Source organism: Oncorhynchus mykiss, chromosome 30, assembly GCF_013265735.2.
Source record: "Oncorhynchus mykiss isolate Arlee chromosome 30, USDA_OmykA_1.1, whole genome shotgun sequence".
Classification (NCBI taxonomy): Eukaryota; Metazoa; Chordata; class Actinopteri; order Salmoniformes; family Salmonidae; genus Oncorhynchus; species Oncorhynchus mykiss.
The window spans coordinates 4,670,268-4,697,151 of NC_050570.1; the positions used below are offsets into that span (position 1 = coordinate 4,670,268).

The 26,884-nt window shown below is 48.7% G+C and overlaps 1 protein-coding gene across 1 annotated transcript in view; it reads left to right on the forward strand.

The window, feature by feature from the left end:
* Positions 1–26,884, forward strand: part of LOC118945757 (synaptotagmin-7-like) — a 132,083-nt gene that overhangs the window by 103,902 nt on the left and 1,297 nt on the right. The window contains exons 5-8 of the mRNA XM_036968511.1: positions 3,601–3,720; positions 3,840–3,987; positions 16,570–16,742; positions 17,124–17,238. Of these exons, the coding sequence (XP_036824406.1) occupies positions 3,601–3,720; positions 3,840–3,987; positions 16,570–16,742; positions 17,124–17,238 (556 nt within the window). The remainder of the gene's footprint in view (positions 1–3,600; positions 3,721–3,839; positions 3,988–16,569; positions 16,743–17,123; positions 17,239–26,884) is intronic.

A 26,884-nucleotide genomic window follows, 5' to 3' on the forward strand; every position in this document is an offset into this window, starting at 1 on the left:
CTGAAAATTTAACTAAACACATTTGGCCTTTTCATTATTCGAATACCTGTACCCCATTATAAACATCTCGAAAGATGGCTGGGTTGTGGAAGATAGGCTCCTCCCACACCCACAGCCCAGGCTCCACACCCCTTTCTCATGTGGGCCTTTGCAGCTGTCAGACCCTCAGCACTGCAGAGTACAAATCAGCCCCTCCAGCCTCATGAGGAATAGCTGCCGGTCCCAACCCTAATCCACCAGCTCTCCTCAGCAGCGCTGGTTGCATTTTATGCAGTTTATGCCACAGGGAAGATGCCACCAGGTTGTTGATTATCTTCAACCTCCCACTATATGACACGTGGGACAGGGTTGTTGATTATTTTCAACCTCCCACTATATGACACGTGGGACAGGAACCACCTCCACCTGGCCTGTGACAGCCCCCTCCCAGTTCTTCCTGACCCACCTCTCCGAGCCCAGGTACACCCCCAACATTTTAAGCCAACACTTCACAACCCAACTGCAAAACCCCTGGAAGCAGAGGAGGGGCCCTATCCCCCCATGCCCCACATAACAGAGCTTTTCTCTTGCTCCAGTTTACCTGGCGAAGCTCCCTCGTACACCTTCAGACTGGTCTCTCGTGCCTGCATATCCTGCCCATCCCTGATCATCACAGAAACGTAATCTGCATACGCTGACACTGCTATGCCTGTCACCACATCCATTCCTGTCCAGCACACCCCCTGCAGTCTCCTGCGTTGCAGTCCTAAAAAAAAGGCTCAATGGCTAATGTGTATAACTGCCCTGATAGAGGGCATCCTTGTCTAATGCCCCGTCTCACCCAGACTGGCCTACTGAGCCCCCCTCCCACCTTGACGTTTACGCCCCAGCATACAGCAGCTTTACACAGGTCAAAAACCTTTTCCCAAACCCCAAACCCAAACATCACATTAAACAGATACTCATGGCCCACTCTATCAAAAGCCTTCTCTTGATCTAAAGAGACCAGTCCAAAGTTCACATTAGAACCTCTCGACAAGTCCAACATGTCCCTGATTGAGAACAAGTTGTCCGTGATTGAGCGTCCCGGTACACAATATGTTTGGTCCTTATGTACTATAGAGTCCAGATGTGACTTCAGTCTGTTAGAGAAGACTTTGGCAAATATCTTGTAGTCCGCACAGAGTAATGCCACAGGCCTCCAGTTTTTAAGATCACACAAGTCCACGAGGCACGACCGGGGGACATCTGGGTGAAGGCCTCTGCTAGTTCATGGGACAACAGGTCCATTTCATCCCTATGTGCCAGAGAGAGAGCTTAGAGGGTTCTGCGAACAATACATGAGCACACATAGGATCACACAGTTCTACCCTATACAACTCAGTATAAAACTCCACAGTTCTGCCCTATACAACTCAGTATAAGACTCCACTGTTCACTCCCGCATCTCACCCACCACAGAGGTCACCCGCCCATCCGACAGCCATAGACAATGCATACCCTTGGCTTCACCACTCTGTCTTTCCAAACCAAAGAAGGAGGAGCTGGGAGCATCCATCTCCTTGAGCATTGAGAACCTAGCTCTTACAAGTGTTCCCTTTGCTTTAACCTGGAAAAAAACTGCCCAGGTCCCTATGTAATTCAGGTAAATTAGCCTGGAGGGCCTACATTTCCTTGCCCCACTATCTCTACCTCCAGCTCACTAATACTATGCTCAAGTTCCCCCAATACTCTCCTAGCCTCTGAGGATGAGAGCTGTATACTGTTGACAGAAAAGGCAAATTTGGACTTTCTTCACATCCCACCATTGACTCAGAGACTCATACTCCTCTATTCGATGCCCCCACCTTTCCCAAAAGGTCTGGAAACCTGAGCAAAAAGTGGCATCTTGTAAGATCCATAGCCTGACTAGACCCAGCCTCATCTACACCACCATCCATAGCCTGACTAGACCCAGCCTCATCTACCCCACCATCCATAGCCTGACTAGACCCAGCCTCATCTACCCCACCATCCATAGCCTGACTAGACCCAGCCTCATCTACCCCACCATCCATAGCCTGACTAGACCCAGCCTCATATACACCACCATCACTTGCATGACTACTCCCAGACTCATCTACACCACCATCACTGGCATGACTAGGCCCAGCCTCATATACACCACCATCTATAACATGACCAGGCCCAGCTTCTGCTGCCTGCGTCTCATTGCCCCCTGCACTTTGACCTCGATTTCCCCCACTGGCACTTGTACCCTCACCTTGTCTACGGGCTTTGTGTGGGCACACAAAGCTCTTATGCCCCAAATCCCCACACTCAAAACACCGCAGACTATCTGTGCTGGCAAACCCTGCGTAGAGCCCCTCCCCATGCCTCACTTTAAAGTGCACATTTAGCTGTTGCTCATTGTTATTCAGAAACATGAACACTTGCCTCCGGAACGAAACAACGTGCTTAACGGCATCTGCCTGAGGACCTGCCGACCCGAAAACCACTAGCAAACTTACCAAAACGACTCCGCTCTTTCCTGATTTGATCATCCGTAATAAACGGATGCAAATTTGCGACTACCACCCTGGTCGAATGGGTAGAAAGAGGTGAAATTGGCACCAACACACCCCTTGTAAATATTCCACTAGCAATGAGCCTACCAACCAAATGTGCTCTTTTCAGGAACACAACCACAGCTTTGTTCATTCTGGAAGCAGAATGTATAAATTCAGCTCCTACCTGTTCACCGACCGCGAACAGAACCTCCTCTATCTTAACTCCATTCTCAGGAACACACCACACATTCCAAACCCCAGGAAACTAACTCTGTCATCTTCCACCCTAACTTTGAAAAAAAAAACTGTGTATACCGCTAAAACAAATAGTGCATTAACCCTCCAGCATAGAAAATAAACATGGAAAGAAAAGACCAAGGACAGAATCAAGAAAAAAGTTAGGGCAGAGCCCTCCACATCAAACACTCAAACTCCCAAAAACTCCCAGCATGCACTGCAAGAGAGAGAGGGAGAGAGAGAGGGGGGGGGGAGACAGACAGAGAGAGAGACACAGAGAGAGAATGGCTCGTCTGTCTGAAGCCAGCTATCGGAGCGCCTCCTCAGCCTCCTGCCTCTTAAGGACATTAGTGAGTAAATGAAAGTGCTTCGTGTCAGAGTATCTCTCTCAGTGGGCCCCCAGCCAGCCACCATGATAAAACATCTCTCTCAGCGGGCCCCCAGCCAGCCACCATGATCAAACACTCTCTCAGTGGCCCCCAGCCAGCCACCATGATAAAACATCTCTCTCAGCGGGCCCCCAGCCAGCCACCATGATAAAACATCTATCTCAGCGGCCCCCAGCCAGCTGCCACACGCCATCCCACCATGATAAAACGAGACGCCCCAAAACCCTGGCTGGCACCCCACCACCTCCACTCTCCAGGCGCCCCAAAACCCGGCTGGCACCCCACCACCTCCACTCTCACTGTCTGTAGTCGACAAAGAGCTGTGTGCGTGAAAGGATTGTGTGTGTGTTGTGTCCGTGTGTGTGCATCTGCGCATGTATAGATTTTCATCCTGAGCTTCTGTTTTGTATTCGTCTGCCCCCCCCCCCCCCCCCCAAACGCCCCAGCTGTCCCCGGGCTCTGAGGATGACGACGGTGAAGGTCCTATCTGTGAGAAGCTGGGGCGGATCCAGTTCTCGGTTGGCTACAGCTTCCAGGACTCCACCCTGACCGTCAAGATTCTCAAGGTATCAGTGACACGGTTACAAAGCCAGAGTTGTGGGGTTTTAATTCCCCCTACGAAACGTACGTACGCGTCACTTGAAGTAACGACTGCTAATTGACATATGTTGTTGTTATTATGAAGGGCCAGGAGCTCCCTGCCAAGGACTTCTCTGGGACCTCTGACCCCTTCGTCAAGCTCTACCTGCTGCCGGACAAGAAGCACAAGCTGGAGACCAAGGTGAAGAGGAAGAACCTCAACCCTCACTGGAACGAGACCTTCCTGTTCGAGGGTACGTGGGGATTGTAATGCTCTTCTCATACCTGTATTACGGTACAGTTCTCTTCTCATACCTGTATTACGGTACAGTTCTCTTCTCATACCTGTATTACGGTACATGCTCTAATCACACCTGTGTTATGGTAGAATGCTTTTCTCATACCTGTATTATGTTAGAATGCTCTTATCATACCTGTATTACGGTAGAATGCTCTTCTCATTCCTGTATTACGGTAGAATGCTCTTCTTATACCTGTATTACGGTATAAAGCCCCTCTCATACCTGTATTACGGTATAATGCCCCTCTCATACCTGTATTACGGTATAATGCCCCTCTCATACCTGTATTACGGGCGAATGCTCTAATCATACCTGTATTACGGTATACGGCTCTAATCATACCTGTATTACGGTATGAGGCTCTAATCATACCTGTATTACGGTATAAGGCTCTAATCATACCTGTATTACGGTATACGGCTCTAATCATACCTGTATTATGGTATACGGCTCTAATCATACCTGTATTACGGTATATGGCTCTAATCATACCTGTATTACGGTATAAGGCTCTAATCATACCTGTATTACGGTATACGGCTCTAATCATACCTGTATTACGGTATACGGCTCTAATCATACCTGTATTACGGTATAAGGCTCTAATCATACGTGTATTACGGTACAATGCCCCTCTCATACCTGTATTACGGTACAATGCCCCTCTCATACCTGTATTACGGTACCTTACACAAGGTCGCCCTCTTTCTATCTCCTTTCTTACATTATTTGCTCAGAATATTTCTAAGACTATTACCTACAGTCGAAAAAATAACTTTTGGATATGAGATTGGTGATCCACAGCCCACACACTCCCCCACAGCCCGGTTCACCTGAAATTCACCCGGACATTCTACTTCCTGGACCTGGACCCATTAGGGTTGAACGGCAGGAACCCAGATTTACCGGGATTTACCATGCAAAACCACTCCATTTTCCCAGGATAAATAACTGTGAGAAAACTGGTAATTTATAATAAATTATTCATATGAACAGCATGGCGTGAAATGGAACTGTTAAATGATATTAGATGTCTAAATCTGGCTGCCCTACGACCTCTGATGATGAATCATCAACGCTCCGGGTAGGGAGAGACAGACCATCTCAGGGTGGAGACAGACAGACCATCTCAGGGTGGGGACAGACAGCCCTTCTCAGGGTGGAGACAGACAGACCATCTCAGGGTGGGGACAGACGGCCCATCTCGGGGTGGGGACAGGCGGCCCATCTCAGGGTGGGGACAGACGGCCCATCTCGGGGTGGGGACAGGCGGACCATCTCGGGTTGGGGACAGGCAGCCCTTCTCAGGGTGGAGACAGACAGACCATCTCAGGGTGGGGACAGACAGCCCTTCTCAGGGTGGGGACAGACGGCCCATCTCAGGGTGGGGACAGACAGCCCTTCTCAGGGTGGGGACAGACAGCCCTTCTCAGGGTGGAGACAGATAGCCCTTCTCAGGGTGGGGAAAGACAGCCCTTCTCAGGGTGGAGTCAGACAGCCCTTCTCAGGGTGGGGACAGACAGCCCATCTCAGGGTGGGGACAGACAGCCCATCTGAGGGTGGGGACAGACGGCCCATCTCAGGGTGGGGACAGACAGCCCTTCTCAGGGTGGGGACAGACGGCCCATCTCAGGGTGGGGACAGACAGCCCATCTCGGGGTGGGGAGAGACAGCCCATCTCAGGGTGGGGACAGACAGACCATCTCAGGGTGGGGACAGACAGCCCTTCTCAGGGTGGGGACAGACAGCCCATCTCAGGGTGGAGTCAGACAGCCCTTCTCAGGGTGGGGACAGACAGCCCATCTCAGGGTGGGGACAGACAGCCCATCTCGGGGTGGGGAGAGACAGCCCATCTCAGGGTGGGGACAGACAGACCATCTCAGGGTGGGGACAGACAGCCCTTCTCAGGGTGGGGACAGACAGCCCATCTCAGGGTGGGGAAAGACAGCCCTTCTCAGGGTGGAGTCAGACAGCCCTTCTCAGGGTGAGGACAGACAGCCCATCTCAGGGTGGGGACAGACAGCCCATCTCAGGGTGGGGACAGACGGCCCATCTCAGGGTGGGGACAGACAGCCCATCTCAGGGTGGGGACAGACGGCCCATCTCAGGGTGGGGACAGACAGCCCTTCTCAGGGTGGGGACAGACGGCCCATCTCGGGGTGGGGACAGACAGCCCATCTCAGGGTGGGGACAGACAGCCCATCTCAGGGTGGGGACAGACAGCCCATCTCAGGGTGGGGACAGACAGCCCATCACAGATTGGAGGGCAATTCACAATGCATGTAGACCTATCTATCATCTCATCATGGTAACTTTTTTTTTCTTGTGACAGGTAGGCCTGAATTCCCTGCAGCATAGCCTATGCTACAGTAATATAAAGACAGAATACACGTCTAATTTACCCATCTTCGTCTGGCTTTCAGAGGTCACCTTGTTTTATTAATTGTAAAGATTATAATTTTTTTTAATTGCGGCGGCAGAGTTTGAAATAAGCCCTCGAATATCTTTGATTTAAATCAGTGCATAATCTCAGTCTTTCCCTCTCTCTCCGTCAACTCCATTCAAATATCATTCAAAATAGATAATGCTGTTCTAGATTGATTTATAGGCCTATAAATAGATGTCTTAGCCTACCTCTTTCAGGTAATAAATTCAATGCAGTATTAGCCTGATATTTAGATCATTAATGATGGGTTATGTATAATAATCTCCTAATTTATAGCCTCTGTCTCTTGCGCAATACCCACACACCTGTGCTCCGCTGGCCTCTCTCCTTAAACAACGCTCCTTGACTCTTGGAGTCCCATGCAGGAAAAGCTAGACTAGAATAGCTTGCTGGACATAACGTTTGTTTTTAGCATTTGTTATGCCAATGGACTATTTGAAGAGGGACACAAGCTCTTGTTTGTTCAAGCCCAAAAAAACCTTGTGCATATTTTGAAAGAAGAGTGAACATGAGATGGTGGTAGACTATAGCAGTACTACGTACCACGCTGCGCTTTGGTCCACTCCTCATTCTTCATCAGACGCGTTACAGAACTACCCACCACAAGCGGACCAAGCAGCGTGGTATGGAGGAGCAGAGACGTCAGGACTCCTGGACATGGGATACTGGACAGACAGGGACCCTGGAGACAGGCTGGGGAATATCGCCGACCGCAAGAAGAACTGTAGGCATATGGAGAGGCGGCGATATGAGGCAAGGCAACGCAGCAGGCACTAGAGGCAGCACCCCCCCCCCCCAAAAAAAAAATTGGGGGGCACACGGGGAGATTGGCGGAGTCAGGCGATAGACCTGAGCCTACTCCCCGTGCTTTCCGGAAACAGCTTGGTACTGGTCAGGCACCGTGTTATGCGGTGAAACGCACGGTGTCTTCAGTGCGCACTCATAGCCCGGAGCGCTATGTGAGAGTGGGCATCCGGCCAGGGCGGATTGTGCCAGCTCAGCATGTTTGGTCTCCGGTGCACCGTTTCGGCCCAGGGTATCCTGCGCCGGCTCTGCGTACTGTGTTTCCGTGGAGCTGGGATGGTTCAGTTCGCCCTATGCCTGCGCTCCGCCCGTCCCGGGCGAAAGTGGGCATTGAGCCAAATGGAGAGGCGCGAGTGTTAAGCACCAGCTCTCCAGTGCTCCCCCACAACCCGGTTCGACCTGTGCTTCCACTCTGGAGGGGCCGGGCTAAAATGGGCATTCAGCCTGGAGGAGTGGTGCCAAGGCTGCGCACCAGGGCTCCAGTGCTCCCCCACAGCCCGGTTCATCCGGTGCCTCTTAGAATAAGGCTGTAACTAACAAAATGTGGAAAAAGTCAAAGGGTATGAATACTTTCTGAAGGCACTGTATACATGAGGTTACTCAGGGTGTGATAGTGGTAGCGTATATTCCCGTCTGGAATATCATTGAATTCCAACCGCATTACCTCTCGGGATTATTTTCTTTGGTTATATTCACTCCCTCACATGCAGACACTGTGACGGCTCTCAAAGAACTACACGGGACTTTGTTCAAATTGGAAACGCATATCCTGAGGCTGCATATATTGAATCTGGGGGCTTTAATAAAGAAGATCGGAGGAAAGTGCTCCCAAAAGAAAACAGCAAGCAATACAGATTTAGAAGCACGGTGGCTTGGAAAAACTCCCTGGAAAGGTAGGAACCTAGAGAGGAACCAGGCTCTGAGGGGTGGCCAGTCCTCTTCTGGCTGTGCCGGGTGGAGATTATAAGAGTACATGGCCATTAAGACCAGATCGTTCTTCTTCAAACGTTCATAGAAAATCAGGAGGGTCAAATAATAATCGCAGGTCAGCAGCTGCAGGAGAAAATGTCAGTTGGCTTTTCATAGCCAAGCATTCAGAAGTCGAGACAGCATGTGAGGTAGAAAGAGAGAGAGAGAGAGTTGAAAACAGGTCCGGGACAAGGTAACCCGTCCGGTGTGCAGGTTTCCATAGTCGCCAGGCAGAACAGTTGAAACTGGAGTAGCAGAACGACCAAGTGCACTGGGGACAGCCAGGAGTCATCAGGCCAGGTTGTCCTGAGGCATGGTCCTCGGGCTCAGGTTCTCCGAGAGGGGAGGGAGAGAGAATTAGAGGGAGCATACTTAAATTCACACAGGACACCAGATAAGACAGGAGAATTACACCAGATATAAGAGACTGACCCTAACCCCTGGCACATAGACTATTGCAGCATGGATAGTGGAGGCTAAGACGGAAGGGTCGGGAGACACTGTGGCTCCGTCCGACGATAACCCCGGACAGGGCCAGCCATGCAGAATATGACCCCACCAATTTTGCGAAAGCACAGCCCCCACACCACTAGAGGGATATAAACAGACCATCAACTTACTACCCTGAGACTGAGTATAGTCTACGGAGATCTCCTCCACCGCACGAGCCCGAGGCGGCGCAAACTGGACAGGAAGATCACGACAGTGACTCAACACACTCAAGTGACGCACCCCTCCCAGGGATGTCATGGAAGAGCACTAGTAAGCCAGTGACTCAGTCCCCATAATAGGGTCAGAGGCAGAGAATCCCAGTGGAGAGAGGGGAGCCGGACAGGCAGAGACAGCAAGGGTGGTTCATCGCTCCAGTACCTTGCCGTTCACCTTCGCACCCCTGGGCCAGACTACACTCAATCATAGGACCTACTGAAGAGATGAGTCTTCAGTAAGGACTTAAAGGTTGAGACTGAGTCTGCGTCTCTCACATGAATAGGCAGACCATTCCATAAAAATGTAGCTCTATAGGAGAAACCCCTGCCTCCAGCTGTTTGCTTATAAATTCTAGGGACAGTAAGGAGGCCTGCGTCTTGTGACCGTAGTGCATGCGTAGGTATGTACGGCAGGACCAAATCATGGGGAGATAGGTAAGAGATAGGTAGCATGGCTACAAGGCCCTCACCCGCCTTCCTTCGGGAAATCTGACCAGGCCTCCAACCTGCTCTTCCCTGTCTATAGGCAGAAACTTAAGCAGGAAGCTCCTGTGGTTGGTAAGGACTGTTCAACATTGGTCTGAGTTCATCAGGAAGTGCATAGAGGATGTTGTTCCTACTGTGATTAGAACTTATCCAAACCATGGATTGATGGCAGCATTCACGCAAAACTAAAAGTGCGAACCAAGGCATTTAACCACGGCAAGGTGACTTGGAACGTGGACGTGTACAGACAGACCAGCTGTGACCTCCGTAAGGCAATCAAAGAAGCAAAAACATTAGTACAGAGACAAACTGGAGTTGCAATTCAACAGCTCAGACATGAGATGTATGTGGGCAGGGACTCCAGACAATCACAGGTTATAAAGGGAAGCCAGCCACCTCGCGGACACCGATGCCTTGCTCCCGGACAAGCTAAACACCTTCTTTGCTGGCTTCGAGGAAAACAACACTGAGCTGCCGGCGTAGGCCTCCGCCGTTCCTAAGGACTGTGTGCTCCCGATCTCCGTGGCCAATGTGAGTAAGACATATAAGCGTGTTAACCCTTGCAAGGCTACCAGCCCAGACTGGCATCCCAAGCCCTGTCCTCAGAGCATGAGTACACCAGCTGGCTGGAGTGTTTATGGACATATTCAATCATTCCCTATCCCAGTCTGTTGTCTCCACTTGCTTCAAGATGTCCACCATCATTCCTGCATCCAAGAAAGCTAAGGTAACTGAACTAAATAACTATCGCCCCGTAGCACTCACTTCTGTCATCATGAAGTGCTTTGAGAGGCTAGTTAAGGACCATATTGCCTCCACCTTACACCCTAGACCCACTACAATTTGCTTACCGCCCCAACAGCACCCCTCCTCTACTCCCAGTTCACCCATGACTGTGTGGCCACACACGTCTCAGACTCAATCATCAAGTTTGCTAACAACACAACAGTGGTAGACCTGATTACCAACAACGACAAAACAGCCTACAGGGAGGAGGTGAGTGTCTTGGCAGAGTGGTGCCAGGAAAATAACCTCCCTCTCAACGTCAACAAAACGAAGTACCTGATCGTGGACTTCAGGAAACAGCAGAGAGAGCACGCCCCCATCCCATATCAACAGGGCCGCAGTGGAGTGGGTCAAAAGCTTCAAGTCCCACATCACTGAAGACCGGAAATGCACACCGACAGTGTGCTGAAGAAAGGAGTCTGAAGAAATGTTGCTTGACCCCTAAATCCCTCACCAACTGCTACAGATTCACCATTGAGAGCATTCCCTATCCCAGTCTGTTGTCTCCACTTGCTTCAAGATGTCCACCATCATTCCTGCATCCAAGAAAGGCAGTATCACTGCCTGGGACGGCAATTGCACCTCCTGCAACCGCAGGGCTCTCCAGAGGGTGGTGCGGTCAGCCCAATGCAGCATAGGGGCACATTGACTGACTGACAGCCAGGACACCGAAAGCATCCAGTGTCACAGGAAGGCCAAGAAGACCATCAAGGACCTCAGCCACCCGAGCCACGGCTGTTCACCCCACTGTTTACCCTACTACCATCTAGCAGCATCAAAGCTGGGACAGAGAGACTGATAAACAGCTTATATGCCCATTCCATCAGGAGTTAAACAGCCACCACTAGAATACTTCTGCCCAGTACCCTGCCCTCTGCTGCCCCTTAGTCAGTGGCCATGTCCGAATAGCCATACTGGCAATTTTCAAAATTGTGTTGTTTCCTCACTTTTTTCACATCCCCATGTCTAATTGACAAGTGTAGACTTCACCGTGAAATGCTTTACTTTACAAGCCCTTAACCAACAGTGCAGTTCAAGAAAAATAAAATATTTACCAAGTTAGACTAAAATAAAAAAAGTAATACTAAAAACAACGCTGACAATTAGTATGACATCCTGTAATTTAATCAAAATACTTGATTATTGAAATGTTGCATACTATTAAACGTTTTGCTCAACGGCCTACAGTTTAAGACGGAAGTGTTGGGACACGCCCACTGTTACTAGCCTCCTACCACACGGTACTCTACCCTGCACCGTAGTCACTGTTACTAGCCTCCTACCACCCGGTACTCTACCCTGAACCTTAGTCACTGTTACTAGCCTCCTACCACCCGGTACTCTACCCTGAACCTTAGTCACTGTTACTAGCATCCTACCACCCTGAACCTTAGATACTGTTACTAGCCTCCTACCACCCGGTACTCTACCCTGAACCTTAGTCACTGTTACTAGCCTCCTACCACCCTGAACCTTAGTCACTGTTACTAGCCTCCTACCACCCGGTACTCTACCCTGCACCGTAGTCACTGTTACTAGCCTCCTACCACCCGGTACTCTACCCTGAACCTTAGTCACTGTTACTAGCCTCCTACCACCCGGTACTCTACCCTGCACCGTAGTCACTGTTACTAGCCTCCTACCACCCGGTACTCTACCCTGAACCTTAGTCACTGTTACTAGCCTCCTACCACCCGGTACTCTACCCTGCACCGTAGTCACTGTTACTAGCCTCCTACCACCCGGTACTCTACCCTGAACCTTAGTCACTGTTACTAGCCTCCTACCACCCGGTACTCAACCCTGAACCTTAGTCACTGTTACTAGCCTCCTTCCACACGGTACTCTACCCTGCACCGTAGTCACTGTTACTAGCCTCCTACCACCCGGTACTCTACCCTGAACCTTAGTCACTGTTACTAGCCTCCTTCCACACGGTACTCTACCCTGCACCTTAGTCACTGTTACTAGCCTCCTACCACCCGGTACTCTACCCTGCACCTTAGTCACTGTTACTAGCCTCCTACCACCCAGTACTCTACCCTGCACCTTAGTCACTGTTACTAGCCTCCTTCCACACGGTACTCTACCCTGCACCGTAGTCACTGTTACTAGCCTCCTACCACCCGGTACTCTACCCTGAACCTTAGTCACTGTTACTAGCATCCTACCACCCGGTACTCTACCCTGCACCTTAGTCACTGTTACTAGCCTCCTACCACCCGGTACTCTACCCTGAACCTTAGTCACTGTTACCAGCATCCTACCACCCGGTACTCTACCCTGAACCTTAGTCACTGTTACTAGCATCCTACCACCCTGAACCTTAGTCACTGTTACTAGCCTCCTACCACCCGGTACTCTACCCTGAACCTTAGTCACTGTTACTAGCATCCTACCACCCGGTACTCTACCCTGAACCTTAGTCACTGTTACTAGCATCCTACCACCCGGTACTCTACCCTGAACCTTAGTCACTGTTACTAGCCTCCTACCACCCGGTACTCTACCCTGAACCTTAGTCACTGTTACTAGCCTCCTACCACCCGGTACTCTACCCTGCACCTTAGTCACTGTTACTAGCCTCCTACCACCCGGTACTCTACCCTGAACCTTAGTCACTGTTACTAGCCTCCTACCACCCGGTACTCTACCCTGCACCGTAGTCACTGTTACTAGCCTCCTACCACCCGGTACTCTACCCTGCACCTTAGTCACTGTTACTAGCCTGCTACCACCCTGCACCTTAGTCACTGTTACTAGCATCCTACCACCCTGAACCTAAGTCACTGTTACTAGCATCCTACCACCCTGAACCTTAGTCACTGTTACTAGCATCCTACCACCCTGAACCTTAGTCACTGTTACTAGCATCCTACCACCCTGAACCTTAGTCACTGTTACTAGCCTCCTACCACCCTGAAACTTAGTCACTGTTACTAGCCTCCTTCCACCCAGTACTCTACCCTGCACCTTAGTCACTGTTACTAGCCTCCTACCACCCGGTACTCAACCCTGAACCTTAGTCACTGTTACTAGCCTGCTACCACCCTGCACCTTAGTCACTGTTACTAGCATCCTACCACCCTGAACCTTAGTCACTGTTACTAGCATCCTACCACCCTGAACCTTAGTCACTGTTACTAGCATCCTACCACCCGGTACTCTACCCTGAACCTTAGTCACTGTTACTAGCATCCTACCACCCGGTACTCTACCCTGTACATTAGTCACTGTTACTAGCATCCTACCACCCTGAACCTTAGTCACTGTTACGAGCATCCTACCACCCTGAACCTTAGTCACTGTTACTAGTATCCTACCACCCGGTACTCTACCCTGCACCTTAGTCACTGTTACTAGCCTCCTACCACCCAGTACTCTACCCTGCACCTTAGTCACTGTTACTAGCCTCCTTCCACACGGTACTCTACCCTGCACCGTAGTCACTGTTACTAGCCTCCTACCACCCGGTACTCTACCCTGAACCTTAGTCACTGTTACTAGCATCCTACCACCCGGTACTCTACCCTGCACCTTAGTCACTGTTACTAGCCTCCTACCACCCGGTACTCTACCCTGAACCTTAGTCACTGTTACCAGCATCCTACCACCCGGTACTCTACCCTGAACCTTAGTCACTGTTACTAGCATCCTACCACCCTGAACCTTAGTCACTGTTACTAGCCTCCTACCACCCGGTACTCTACCCTGAACCTTAGTCACTGTTACTAGCATCCTACCACCCGGTACTCTACCCTGAACCTTAGTCACTGTTACTAGCATCCTACCACCCGGTACTCTACCCTGAACCTTAGTCACTGTTACTAGCCTCCTACCACCCGGTACTCTACCCTGAACCTTAGTCACTGTTACTAGCCTCCTACCACCCGGTACTCTACCCTGCACCTTAGTCACTGTTACTAGCCTCCTACCACCCGGTACTCTACCCTGAACCTTAGTCACTGTTACTAGCCTCCTACCACCCGGTACTCTACCCTGCACCGTAGTCACTGTTACTAGCCTCCTACCACCCGGTACTCTACCCTGCACCTTAGTCACTGTTACTAGCCTGCTACCACCCTGCACCTTAGTCACTGTTACTAGCATCCTACCACCCTGAACCTAAGTCACTGTTACTAGCATCCTACCACCCTGAACCTTAGTCACTGTTACTAGCATCCTACCACCCTGAACCTTAGTCACTGTTACTAGCATCCTACCACCCTGAACCTTAGTCACTGTTACTAGCCTCCTACCACCCTGAAACTTAGTCACTGTTACTAGCCTCCTTCCACCCAGTACTCTACCCTGCACCTTAGTCACTGTTACTAGCCTCCTACCACCCGGTACTCAACCCTGAACCTTAGTCACTGTTACTAGCCTGCTACCACCCTGCACCTTAGTCACTGTTACTAGCATCCTACCACCCTGAACCTTAGTCACTGTTACTAGCATCCTACCACCCTGAACCTTAGTCACTGTTACTAGCATCCTACCACCCGGTACTCTACCCTGAACCTTAGTCACTGTTACTAGCATCCTACCACCCGGTACTCTACCCTGTACATTAGTCACTGTTACTAGCATCCTACCACCCTGAACCTTAGTCACTGTTACGAGCATCCTACCACCCTGAACCTTAGTCACTGTTACTAGTATCCTACCACCCGGTACTCTAACCTGAACCTTAGTCACTGTTACTAGCATCCTACCACCCGGTACTCTACCCCTTAGAGACTGTTACTAGCCTGCTACCACCCGGTACCCTACCCCTTAGAGACTGTTACTAGCCTGCTACCACCCGGTACTCTACCCTGAACCTTAGTCACTGTTACTAGCATCCTACCACCCTGTACCTTAGTCACTGTTACTAGCATCCTACCACCCTGAACCTTAGTCACTGTTACTAGCCTCCTACCACCCTGAACCTTAGATACTGTTACTAGCCTCCTACCACCCTGAACCTTAGATACTGTTACTAGCATCCTACCACCCTGAACCTTAGTCACTGTTACTAGCCTCCTACCACCCTGAAACTTAGTCACTGTTACTAGCCTCCTTCCACCCAGTACTCTACCCTGCACCTTAGTCACTGTTACTAGCCTCCTACCACCCGGTACTCAACCCTGAACCTTAGTCACTGTTACTAGCCTGCTACCACCCTGCACCTTAGTCACTGTTACTAGCATCCTACCACCCTGAACCTTAGTCACTGTTACTAGCATCCTACCACCCTGAACCTTAGTCACTGTTACTAGCATCCTACCACCCGGTACTCTACCCTGAACCTTAGTCACTGTTACTAGCATCCTACCACCCGGTACTCTACCCTGTACATTAGTCACTGTTACTAGCATCCTACCACCCTGAACCTTAGTCACTGTTACGAGCATCCTACCACCCTGAACCTTAGTCACTGTTACTAGTATCCTACCACCCGGTACTCTAACCTGAACCTTAGTCACTGTTACTAGCATCCTACCACCCGGTACTCTACCCCTTAGAGACTGTTACTAGCCTGCTACCACCCGGTACCCTACCCCTTAGAGACTGTTACTAGCCTGCTACCACCCGGTACTCTACCCTGAACCTTAGTCACTGTTACTAGCATCCTACCACCCTGTACCTTAGTCACTGTTACTAGCATCCTACCACCCTGAACCTTAGTCACTGTTACTAGCCTCCTACCACCCTGAACCTTAGATACTGTTACTAGCCTCCTACCACCCTGAACCTTAGATACTGTTACTAGCATCCTACCACCCTGAACCTTAGTCACTGTTACTAGCCTCCTACCACCCTGAACCTTAGATACTGTTACTAGCCTCCTACCACCCGGTACTCTACCCCTTAGAGACTGTTACTAGACGGCTACCACCTGGTACTCAACCCTGCACCTTAGAGACTGCTGCCCTATATACATAGTCACTGAACACTGGTCACTTTAAAACTGTTAATATATATACTGCTGTGCTACATTTTTTAAAATAAGTTAATCATTTTTGATTATTCCCGCGCTTGTTTGTCGTTTCCTGTATTGATTGACAGGAACTAGTAACACAAGCATCTTACTGCATCCACCGTAACACCTGCTAACTGTGTACACGACCAGTACAATTTGATTTGATTCGCTCAGGTTGTTGTCGAGGATATATGTCAGTCTTTTATTTAACCAGGAAGTCCTATTTAGGTCAAAAGACCTCGTTCCCAAGTGTGACTGTTTTCACACAACGGTTTTCTATCTATATCTCTCACTGTCGCTGTTTCTCCTTCTCTCTGTTTCTGCCTGTTTCTCTCTCCTCCCCCCCGCCCCTTCTTCTCCCTCCCACCCAGGTTTCCCGTATGAGAAGGTGAGGGAGAGGACTCTGTACCTCCAGGTGTTGGACTTTGACCGATTCAGTCGTAACGACCCCATCGGGGAGGTATCCATCCCTCTCAACAAGCTCAGTGACCTGGGACACATGCAGACCTTCTGGAAGGAGCTCAAACCCTGCATGGACGGAGCGGTAAGTAGTCAACTTTCCCCAACAATCCACGTTGTCAGACTGGACAGTCTTTCTCCATTCAACAGGCCTATTTACAGCTTATTTCTCTAGGTTTAATCATTGTCCAGTATTCTGTGACAGACCAGGGCCCGTACTCACTAAGTGTCTCAGAGTAGGTTTGCTACTTTGATCTAGGATCAGGTATCTCCCCTATTAGTCATTATGATTTAACATGTGAAACTGTTCCTGGGTTTAGTACTCCTACACTAAGATTCTTTGTGAGTATAGGCTCAGATCAAGGGTGATCTGTCTACACTGCATGCATTAAGTGACTAACTGCTGTGTCTGTCTGTCTGTCTGTCTGTCTGTCTGTCTGTCTGTCTGTCTGTCTGTGTTCCCCAGGGGAGGCGAGGGGACTTGCTGGTGTCTCTGTGCTATAACCCAACAGCCAACACCATCACTGTGAACATCATCAAAGCACGCAATCTCAAAGCCATGGACATAGGAGGAACATCAGGTTAGTCTTCTCTCCTTCCCTAATTCCCCCCTTCCCTCCCTCCCCTATAACCCTCTCAAAGTCATGGACATAGGAGGAAGATCAGGTTAGTCTCCTCTCCTTCCCTCCTTCCCCCCTTCCCTCCCTCCCCTATAACCCTCTCAAAGCCATGGACATAGGAGGAAGATCAGGTTAGTCTCCTCTCCTTCCCTCCTTCCCTCCCTCCCCTATAACCCTCTCAAAGCCATGGACATAGGAGGAACATCAGGTTAGTCTCCTCTCCTTCCCTCCTTCCCCCCTTCCCTCCCTCCCCTATAACCCTCTCAAAGCCATGGACATTGGGTCTCCCTCCTTCCCTCCCTCATTCCCTCCACCATCACCCCCTGAATCCCTTTCTCAAAGGCTTTGTCTCGGGGAGTCTCGGGAAGACTCTGGGAGTCTCGGGAAGACTCTGGGAGTCTCGGGGGGAAGACTCTGGGAGTCTCGGGAAGACTCTGGGAGTCTCGGGGGTCTCTCTGGGAGTCTCGGGAAGACTCTGGGAGTCTCGGGGGTCTCTCTGGGAGTCTCGGGAAGACTCTGGGAGTCTCGGGAAGACTCTGGGAGGCTCTGGAAGACTCTGGGAGTCTCTGGGAGTCTCGGGAAGACTCTGGGAGTCTCTGGGAGTCTCGGAGTCTCGGGGAGTCTCGGGAAGACTCTGGGAGTCTCGGGGAGTCTCGGGAAGACTCTGGGAGTCTCGGGGAGTCTCGGGAAGTCTCGGGGAGTCTCGGGGAGTCTCAGGAAGTCTCGGGGGATCTGTAGAATCTATGGAGTTCTAATCCCGTATTTCCTGTTCCTAACCATATCTGACTGTTTCTCATATGACAAGTGGAAGAACGGAGGTTGGGTGATAGACTTAGAGACACAGAAAGAAATTATGGGCACAGTCGATCGGCCAAACCGGGGCTAGAACCCCCCGTGTCCAAGAGTGCATGTGTGGTCTGGAGTCCTGGGTTTTACTGTTACACCAGACTCCATTATAAGTCCTGAGTGTTACTGCTGTCCTGAGTGTTACTGCTACACCAGACTCCATTATAAGTCCTGAGTGTTACTGCTACACCAGACTCCATTATAAGTCCTGAGTGTTACTGCTACACCAGACTCCATTATAAGTCCTGAGTGTTACTGCTACACCAGACTCCATTATAAGTCCTGAGTGTTACTGCTACATCAGACTCCATTATAAGTCCTGAGTGTTACTGCTGTCCTGAGTGTTACTGCTACACCAGACTCCATTATAAGTCCTGAGTGTTACTGCTACACCAGACTCCATTATAAGTCCTGAGTGTTACTGCTGTCCTGAGTGTTACTGCTACACCAGACTCCATTATAAGTCCTTAGTGTTACTGCTACATCAGACTCCATTATAAGTCCTGAGTGTTACTGCTACACCAGACTCCATTATAAGTCCTGAGTGTTACTGCTACACCAGACTCCATTATAAGTCCTGAGTGTTACTGCTACATCAGACTCCATTATAAGTCCTGAGTGTTACTGCTACACCAGACTCCATTATAAGTCCTGAGTGTTACTGCTACACCAGACTCCATTATAAGTCCTGAGTGTTACTGCTACACCAGACTCCATTATAAGTGATTCTAAGGCTGTTCTTTTCATTCATTATTTGTCACGGCGACCACACAGTGAGTGTTTAATGTTACAGTCTAGGGGTCATCTAGTCGAGTCACAACACCTCACACACACACACACTCACACACTCACACACTCACAAAAACACGCACACAGACAGTTCCAATAGCAAGGTGACCTTCTATGACAGAGGCACGCATCACGCCACAGCTGTGGCTAGCTATAGCTCTATATCTAGCAGAATAATCTACTGCCCCTGGCCTACTGATGTCTGCTTCAGCTAAACTCCCTCTCTCTCTCTCTCTCTCTCTCTCTCTCTGTCTCTCACTCTCTCTCTCTCTCTCTCTCGCTCTGTCCATCTTTTTGTCTGCACAGCCATAGAATGAATAGGTCTCTAGCTTCGATAGGGTCTCTGTGGTCACTCCTTCAGGTTTAGTCTGGTATTTAACGGTTAGTCAGAGACTATTACTGCACCAGGAATACTTGTCTGTTTGGTCTGTTTGGTTGGTATGACGACGACACTAGATCAAACCAAATGTAACCCATAGCTCTCTGTAAGACCATAATAAAGATACATTTTACTAGGCAAGTCAGTTAAGAACAAATACTTATTTTCAGTGACAGCCTAGGAACAGTGGGTTAACTGCCTGTTAACCCAGAACGACAGATTTGTACCTTGTCAGCTCGGGGATTTGAACTTGCAATCTTCCGGTTACTAGTCTAATGCTCTAACCACTAGGCTACACTGCCGCCCCTAACTAAATAAATAAATAAAGATAAGCATATAGCCTGCGAGGGGATCCAATCACCGACATGAAAACTACACAGTCGGGGAGCATCGGAACATTCCAGAAAGAAAAAAAACGATGTTGAGAGGATTTTTTTTTATTGCAAATGTTGACAGGCATTTTCCCTCCGTCAAAATGAGTTTAGTCACCTCAACTTGCTCAATTTCCACATTATTGATTAAAAGATTTAGTTGAGGTTTAGGGTAGATTGACACCCCTGCTCTACCAGAATCAGTAGATTGACACCCCTGCTCCATTAGAATCAGTAGATTGACACCCCTGCTCTATCAGAATCAGTAGATTGACACCCCTGCTCTATCAGAATCAGTAGATTGACACCCCTGCTCTACCAGAATCAGTAGATTAACACCCCTGCTCTACCAGAATCAGTAGATTGACACCCCTGCTCTATCAGAATCAGTAGATTGACACCCCTGCTCTACCAGAATCCGTAGATTGACACCCCTGCTCTATCAGAATCAGTAGATTAACACCCCTGCTCTACCAGAATCAGTAGATTGACACCCCTGCTCTACCAGAATCAGTAGATTGACACCCCTGCTCTACCAGAACTAGTAGATTGACACCCCTGCGCTATTAGAATCAGTAGATTGACACCCCTGCCCTACCAGAATCAGTAGATTAACACCCCTGCTCTATTAGAATCAGTAGATTGACACCCCTGCTCTACCAGAATCAGTAGATTGACACCCCTGCGCTATTAGAATCAGTAGATTGACACCCCTGCTCTACCAGAATCAGTAGATGAACACCCCTGCTCTACCAGAATCAGTAGATTGACACCCCTGCTCTACCAGAATCAGTAGATTGACACCCCTGCTCTATTAGAATCAGTAGATTAACACCCCTGCTCTACCAGAATCAGTAGATTAACACCCCTGCGCTATTAGAATCAGTAGATTGACACCCCTGCTCTACCAGAATCAGTAGATTAACACCCCTGCTCTATTAGAATCAGTAGATTGACACCCCTGCTCTACCAGAATCAGTAGATTAACACCCCTGCTCTATTAGAATCAGTAGATTAACACCCCTGCTCTACCAGAATCAGTAGATTAACACCCCTGCGCTATTAGAATCAGTAGATTGACACCCCTGCTCTACCAGAATCAGTAGATTGACACCCCTGCGCTATTAGAATCAGTAGATTGACACCCCTGCTCTACCAGAATTAGTAGATTAACACCCCTGCTCTATTAGAATCAGTAGATTGACACCCCTGCTCTACCAGAATCAGTAGATTGACACCCCTGCTCTACCAGAATCAGTAGATTAACACCCCTGCTCTACCAGAATCAGTAGATTAACACCCCTGCTCTATTAGAATCAGTAGATTAACACCCCTGCTCTACCAGAATCAGTAGATTAACACCCCTGCTCTATTAGAATCAGTAGATTGACACCCCTGCTCTACCAGAATCAGTAGATTAACACCCCTGCGCTATTAGAATCAGTAGATTGACACCCCTGCTCTATTAGAATCAGTAGATTGACACCCCTGCTCTACCAGAATCAGTAGATTGACACCCCTGCTCTACCAGAATCAGTAGATTAACACCCCTGCTCTATTACAATCAGTAGATTGACACCCCTGCTCTACCAGAATCAGTAGATTAACACCCCTGCTCTATTAGAATCAGTAGATTGACACCCCTGCTCTACCAGAATCAGTAGATTAACACCCCTGCTCTATTAGAATCAGTAGATTGACACCCCTGCTCTACCAGAATCAGTAGATTAACACCCCTGCTCTATTAGAATCAGTAGATTGACACCCCTGCTCTACCAGAATCAGTAGATTAACACCCCTGCTCTATTAGAATCAGTAGATTAACACCCCTGCTCTATTAGAATCAGTAGATTGACACCCCTGCTCTATTAGAATCAGTAGATTGACACCCCTGCTCTATTAGAATCAGTAGATTGACACCCCTGCTCTATTAGAATCAGTAGATTAACACCCCTGCTCTATTAGAATCAGTAGATTGACACCCCTGCTCTACCAGAATCAGTAGATTAACACCCCTGCTCTACCAGAATCAGTAGATTGACACCCCTGCTCTATTAGAATCAGTAGATTGACACCCCTGCTCTATTAGAATCAGTAGATTGACACCCCTGCGCTACCAGAATCAGTAGATTGACACCCCTGCTCTATTAGAATCAGTAGATTGACACCCCTGCTCTACCAGAATCAGTAGATTAACACCCCTGCTCTACCAGAATCAGTAGATTGACACCCCTGCTCTATTAGAATCAGTAGATTGACACCCCTGCTCTATTAGAATCAGTAGATTGACACCCCTGCTCTATCAGAATCAGTAGATTGACACCCCTGCTCTACCAGAATCAGTAGATTGACACCCCTGCTCTACCAGAATCAGTAGATTAACACCCCTGCTCTACCAGAATCAGTAGATTGACACCCCTGCTCTATTAGAATCAGTAGATTGACACCCCTGCTCTATTAGAATCAGTAGATTGACACCCCTGCTCTATTAGAATCAGTAGATTGACACCCCTGCTCTACCAGAATCAGTAGATTAACACCCCTGCTCTACCAGAATCAGTAGATTGACACCCCTGCTCTATTAGAATCAGTAGATTGACACCCCTGCTCTATTAGAATCAGTAGATTGACACCCCTGCTCTATCAGAATCAGTAGATTGACACCCCTGCTCTACCAGAATCAGTAGATTGACACCCCTGCTCTACCAGAATCAGTAGATTAACACCCCTGCTCTACCAGAATCAGTAGATTGACACCCCTGCTCTACCAGAATCAGTAGATTGACACCCCTGCTCTACCAGAATCAGTAGATTGACACCCCTGCTCCATTAGAATCAGTAGATTGACACCCCTGCTCTATTAGAATCAGTAGATTGACACCCCTGCGCTACCAGAATCAGTAGATTGACACCCCTGCTCTACCAGAATCAGTAGATTGACACCCCTGCTCTACCAGAATCAGTAGATTGACACCCCTGCTCTACCAGAATCAGTAGATTGACACCCCTGCTCTACCAGAATCAGTAGATTGACACCCCTGCTCTACCAGAATCAGTAGATTGACACCCCTGCTCTACCAGAATCAGTAGATTAACACCCCTGCTCTACCAGAATCAGTAGATTGACACCCCTGCTCTACCAGAATCAGTAGATTGACACCCCTGCGCTACCAGAATCAGTAGATTGACACCCCTGCTCTACCAGAATCAGTAGATTGACACCCCTGCTCTACCAGAATCAGTAGATTGACACCCCTGCGCTACCAGAATCAGTAGATTGACACCCCTGCTCTACCAGAATCAGTAGATTGACACCCCTGCTCTATCAGAATCAGTAGATTGACACCCCTGCTCTACCAGAATCAGTAGATTGACACCCCTGCTCTACCAGAATCAGTAGATTGACACCCCTGCTCTACCAGAATCAGTAGATTGACACCCCTGCGCTACCAGAATCAGTAGATTGACACCCCTGCTCTACCAGAATCAGTAGATTGACACCCCTGCTCTACCAGAATCAGTAGATTGACACCCCTGCTCTACCAGAATCAGTAGATTGACACCCCTGCTCTATTAGAATCAGTAGATTAACACCCCTGCTCTATTAGAATCAGTAGATTGACACCCCTGCTCTATTAGAATCAGTAGATTAACACCCCTGCTCTACCAGAATCAGTAGATTAACACCCCTGCGCTACCAGAATCAGTAGATTAACACCCCTGCTCTATTAGAATCAGTAGATTGACACCCCTGCTCTATCAGAATCAGTAGATTGACACCCCTGCTCTACCAGAATCAGTAGATTGACACCCCTGCTCTACCAGAATCAGTAGATTGACACCCCTGCTCTACCAGAATCAGTAGATTGACACCCCTGCTCTACCAGAATCAGTAGATTAACACCCCTGCTCTACCAGAATCAGTAGATTAACACCCCTGCTCTACCAGAATCAGTAGATTAACACCCCTGCTCTATCAGAATCAGTAGATTGACACCCCTGCTCTACCAGAATCAGTAGATTGACACCCCTGCTCTATTAGAATCAGTAGATTAACACCCCTGCTCTATTAGAATCAGTAGATTGACACCCCTGCTCTATTAGAATCAGTAGATTAACACCCCTGCTCTACCAGAATCAGTAGATTAACACCCCTGCGCTACCAGAATCAGTAGATTAACACCCCTGCTCTATTAGAATCAGTAGATTGACACCCCTGCTCTATCAGAATCAGTAGATTGACACCCCTGCTCTACCAGAATCAGTAGATTGACACCCCTGCTCTACCAGAATCAGTAGATTGACACCCCTGCTCTACCAGAATCAGTAGATTGACACCCCTGCGCTATTAGAATCAGTAGATTGACACCCCTGCTCTACCAGAATCAGTAGATTGACACCCCTGCTCTACCAGAATCAGTAGATTGACACCCCTGCTCTACCAGAATCAGTAGATTGACACCCCTGCTCTACCAGAATCAGTAGATTGACACCCCTGCGCTATTAGAATCAGTAGATTGACACCCCTGCGCTACCAGAATCAGTAGATTGACACCCCTGCTCTACCAGAATCAGTAGATTGACACCCCTGCTCTACCAGAATCAGTAGATTGACACCCCTGCGCTATTAGAATCAGTAGATTGACACCCCTGCGCTATTAGAATCAGTAGATTGACACCCCTGCGCTACCAGAATCAGTAGATTAACACCCCTGCTCTATTAGAATCAGTAGATTGACACCCCTGCTCTATTAGAATCAGTAGATTAACACCCCTGCTCTACCAGAATCAGTAGATTAACACCCCTGCTCTACCAGAATCAGTAGATTGACACCCCTGCTCTATTAGAATCAGTAGATTGACACCCCTGCTCTATTAGAATCAGTAGATTAACACCCCTGCTCTACCAGAATCAGTAGATTAACACCCCTGCTCTATTAGAATCAGTAGATTAACACCCCTGCTCTATTAGAATCAGTAGATTAACACCCCTGCTCTATTAGAATCAGTAGATTAACACCCCTGCTCTATTAGAATCAGTAGATTGACACCCCTGCTCTATTAGAATCAGTAGATTGACACCCCTGCTCTATTAGAATCAGTAGATTAACACCCCTGCTCTACCAGAATCAGTAGATTAACACCCCTGCTCTATTAGAATCAGTAGATTAACACCCCTGCTCTATTAGAATCAGTAGATTAACACCCCTGCTCTATTAGAATCAGTAGATTAACACCCCTGCGCTACCAGAATCAGTAGATTAACACCCCTGCTCTATTAGAATCAGTAGATTAACACCCCTGCTCTATTAGAATCAGTAGATTAACACCCCTGCTCTATTAGAATCAGTAGATTAACACCCCTGCTCTATTAGAATCAGTAGATTGACACCCCTGCTCTATTAGAATCAGTAGATTAACACCCCTGCTCTATTAGAATCAGTAGATTAACACCCCTGCTCTATTAGAATCAGTAGATTAACACCCCTGCTCTATTAGAATCAGTAGATTGACACCCCTACTCTATTAGAATCAGTAGATTAACACCCCTGCTCTACCAGAATCAGTAGATTGACACCCCTACTCTATTAGAATCAGTAGATTAACACCCCTGCTCTATTAGAATCAGTAGATTAACACCCCTGCTCTATTAGAATCAGTAGATTGACACCCCTACTCTATTAGAATCAGTAGATTAACACCCCTGCTCTATTAGAATCAGTAGATTAACACCCCTGCTCTATTAGAATCAGTAGATTGACACCCCTGCGCTACCAGAATCAGTAGATTAACACCCCTGCTCTATTAGAATCAGTAGATTAACACCCCTGCTCTATTAGAATCAGTAGATTAACACCCCTGCTCTACCAGAATCAGTAGATTGACACCCCTGCTCTATCAGAATCAGTAGATTAACACCCCTGCGCTACCAGAATCAGTAGATTAACACCCCTGCTCTACCAGAATCAGTAGATTGACACCCCTGCGCTACCAGAATCAGTAGATTAACACCCCTGCTCTATCAGAATCAGTAGATTGACACCCCTGCTCTACCAGAATCAGTAGATTAACACCCCTGCTCTACCAGAATCAGTAGATTGACACCCCTGCGCTACCAGAATCAGTAGATTAACACCCCTGCTCTATCAGAATCAGTAGATTGACACCCCTGCTCTACCAGAATCAGTAGATTAACACCCCTGCTCTACCAGAATCAGTAGATTAACACCCCTGCTCTACCAGAATCAGTAGATTGACACCCCTGCGCTACCAGAATCAGTAGATTAACACCCCTGCTCTACCAGAATCAGTAGATTAACACCCCTGCTCTATCAGAATCAGTAGATTGACACCCCTGCTCTACCAGAATCAGTAGATTAACACCCCTGCTCTACCAGAATCAGTAGATTAACACCCCTGCTCTACCAGAATCAGTAGATTGACACCCCTGCGCTACCAGAATCAGTAGATTAACACCCCTGCTCTACCAGAATCAGTAGATTGACACCCCTGCGCTACCAGAATCAGTAGATTGACACCCCTGCTCTATTAGAATCAGTAGATTAACACCCCTGCTCTATTAGAATCAGTAGATTAACACCCCTGCTCTACCAGAATCAGTAGATTGACACCCCTGCTCTACCAGAATCAGTAGATTCGATATTCCTTTGATATTGTCTCCGTGTCCTAACCTGTTGCATTCTACTTCTCTCCTCCTCCTCCCCCTTCTCTTCCTCCTTCTTTTCCTCCTCCCCCTTCTCTTCCTCCACCTCCTCCTCTTCTCTTTCCTCCTCCTCTTCTCCATCTCCTCCTCCATATCCTACGCTTCTTCCTCCTCTTCCTCCTCCTCCTCTTCCTCCTCCACCACCTCCTCCTTTTCTTCCTCCTCCTCCTCTACCTCTACCTCCTCTTCCTCTTACTCCTCCTCCTCCTCCTCCACCTCCTCCTATTCTTCCTCCTCCTTCTCTTCTTCCTCCTCCTCTTGCTCCTCCTCCACCTCCTCCTATTCTTCCTCCTCCTCCTCTTCTTCCTCCTCCTCCTCTTCTTCTTCCTCCTCCTCGTCCTCCTCCTCCTATTCTTCCTCCTCCCCCTCCTCCTCCTCATCCTCTTCTTCCTCCTCCTCCTCTTCTTCCTCCTACTCCTCCTCCACCCCTCCTCCTCTTCTTCCTCCTCCTCTTCTTCCTCCTCCTCCTCCTCCACCCCTCCTCCTATTCTTCCTCCT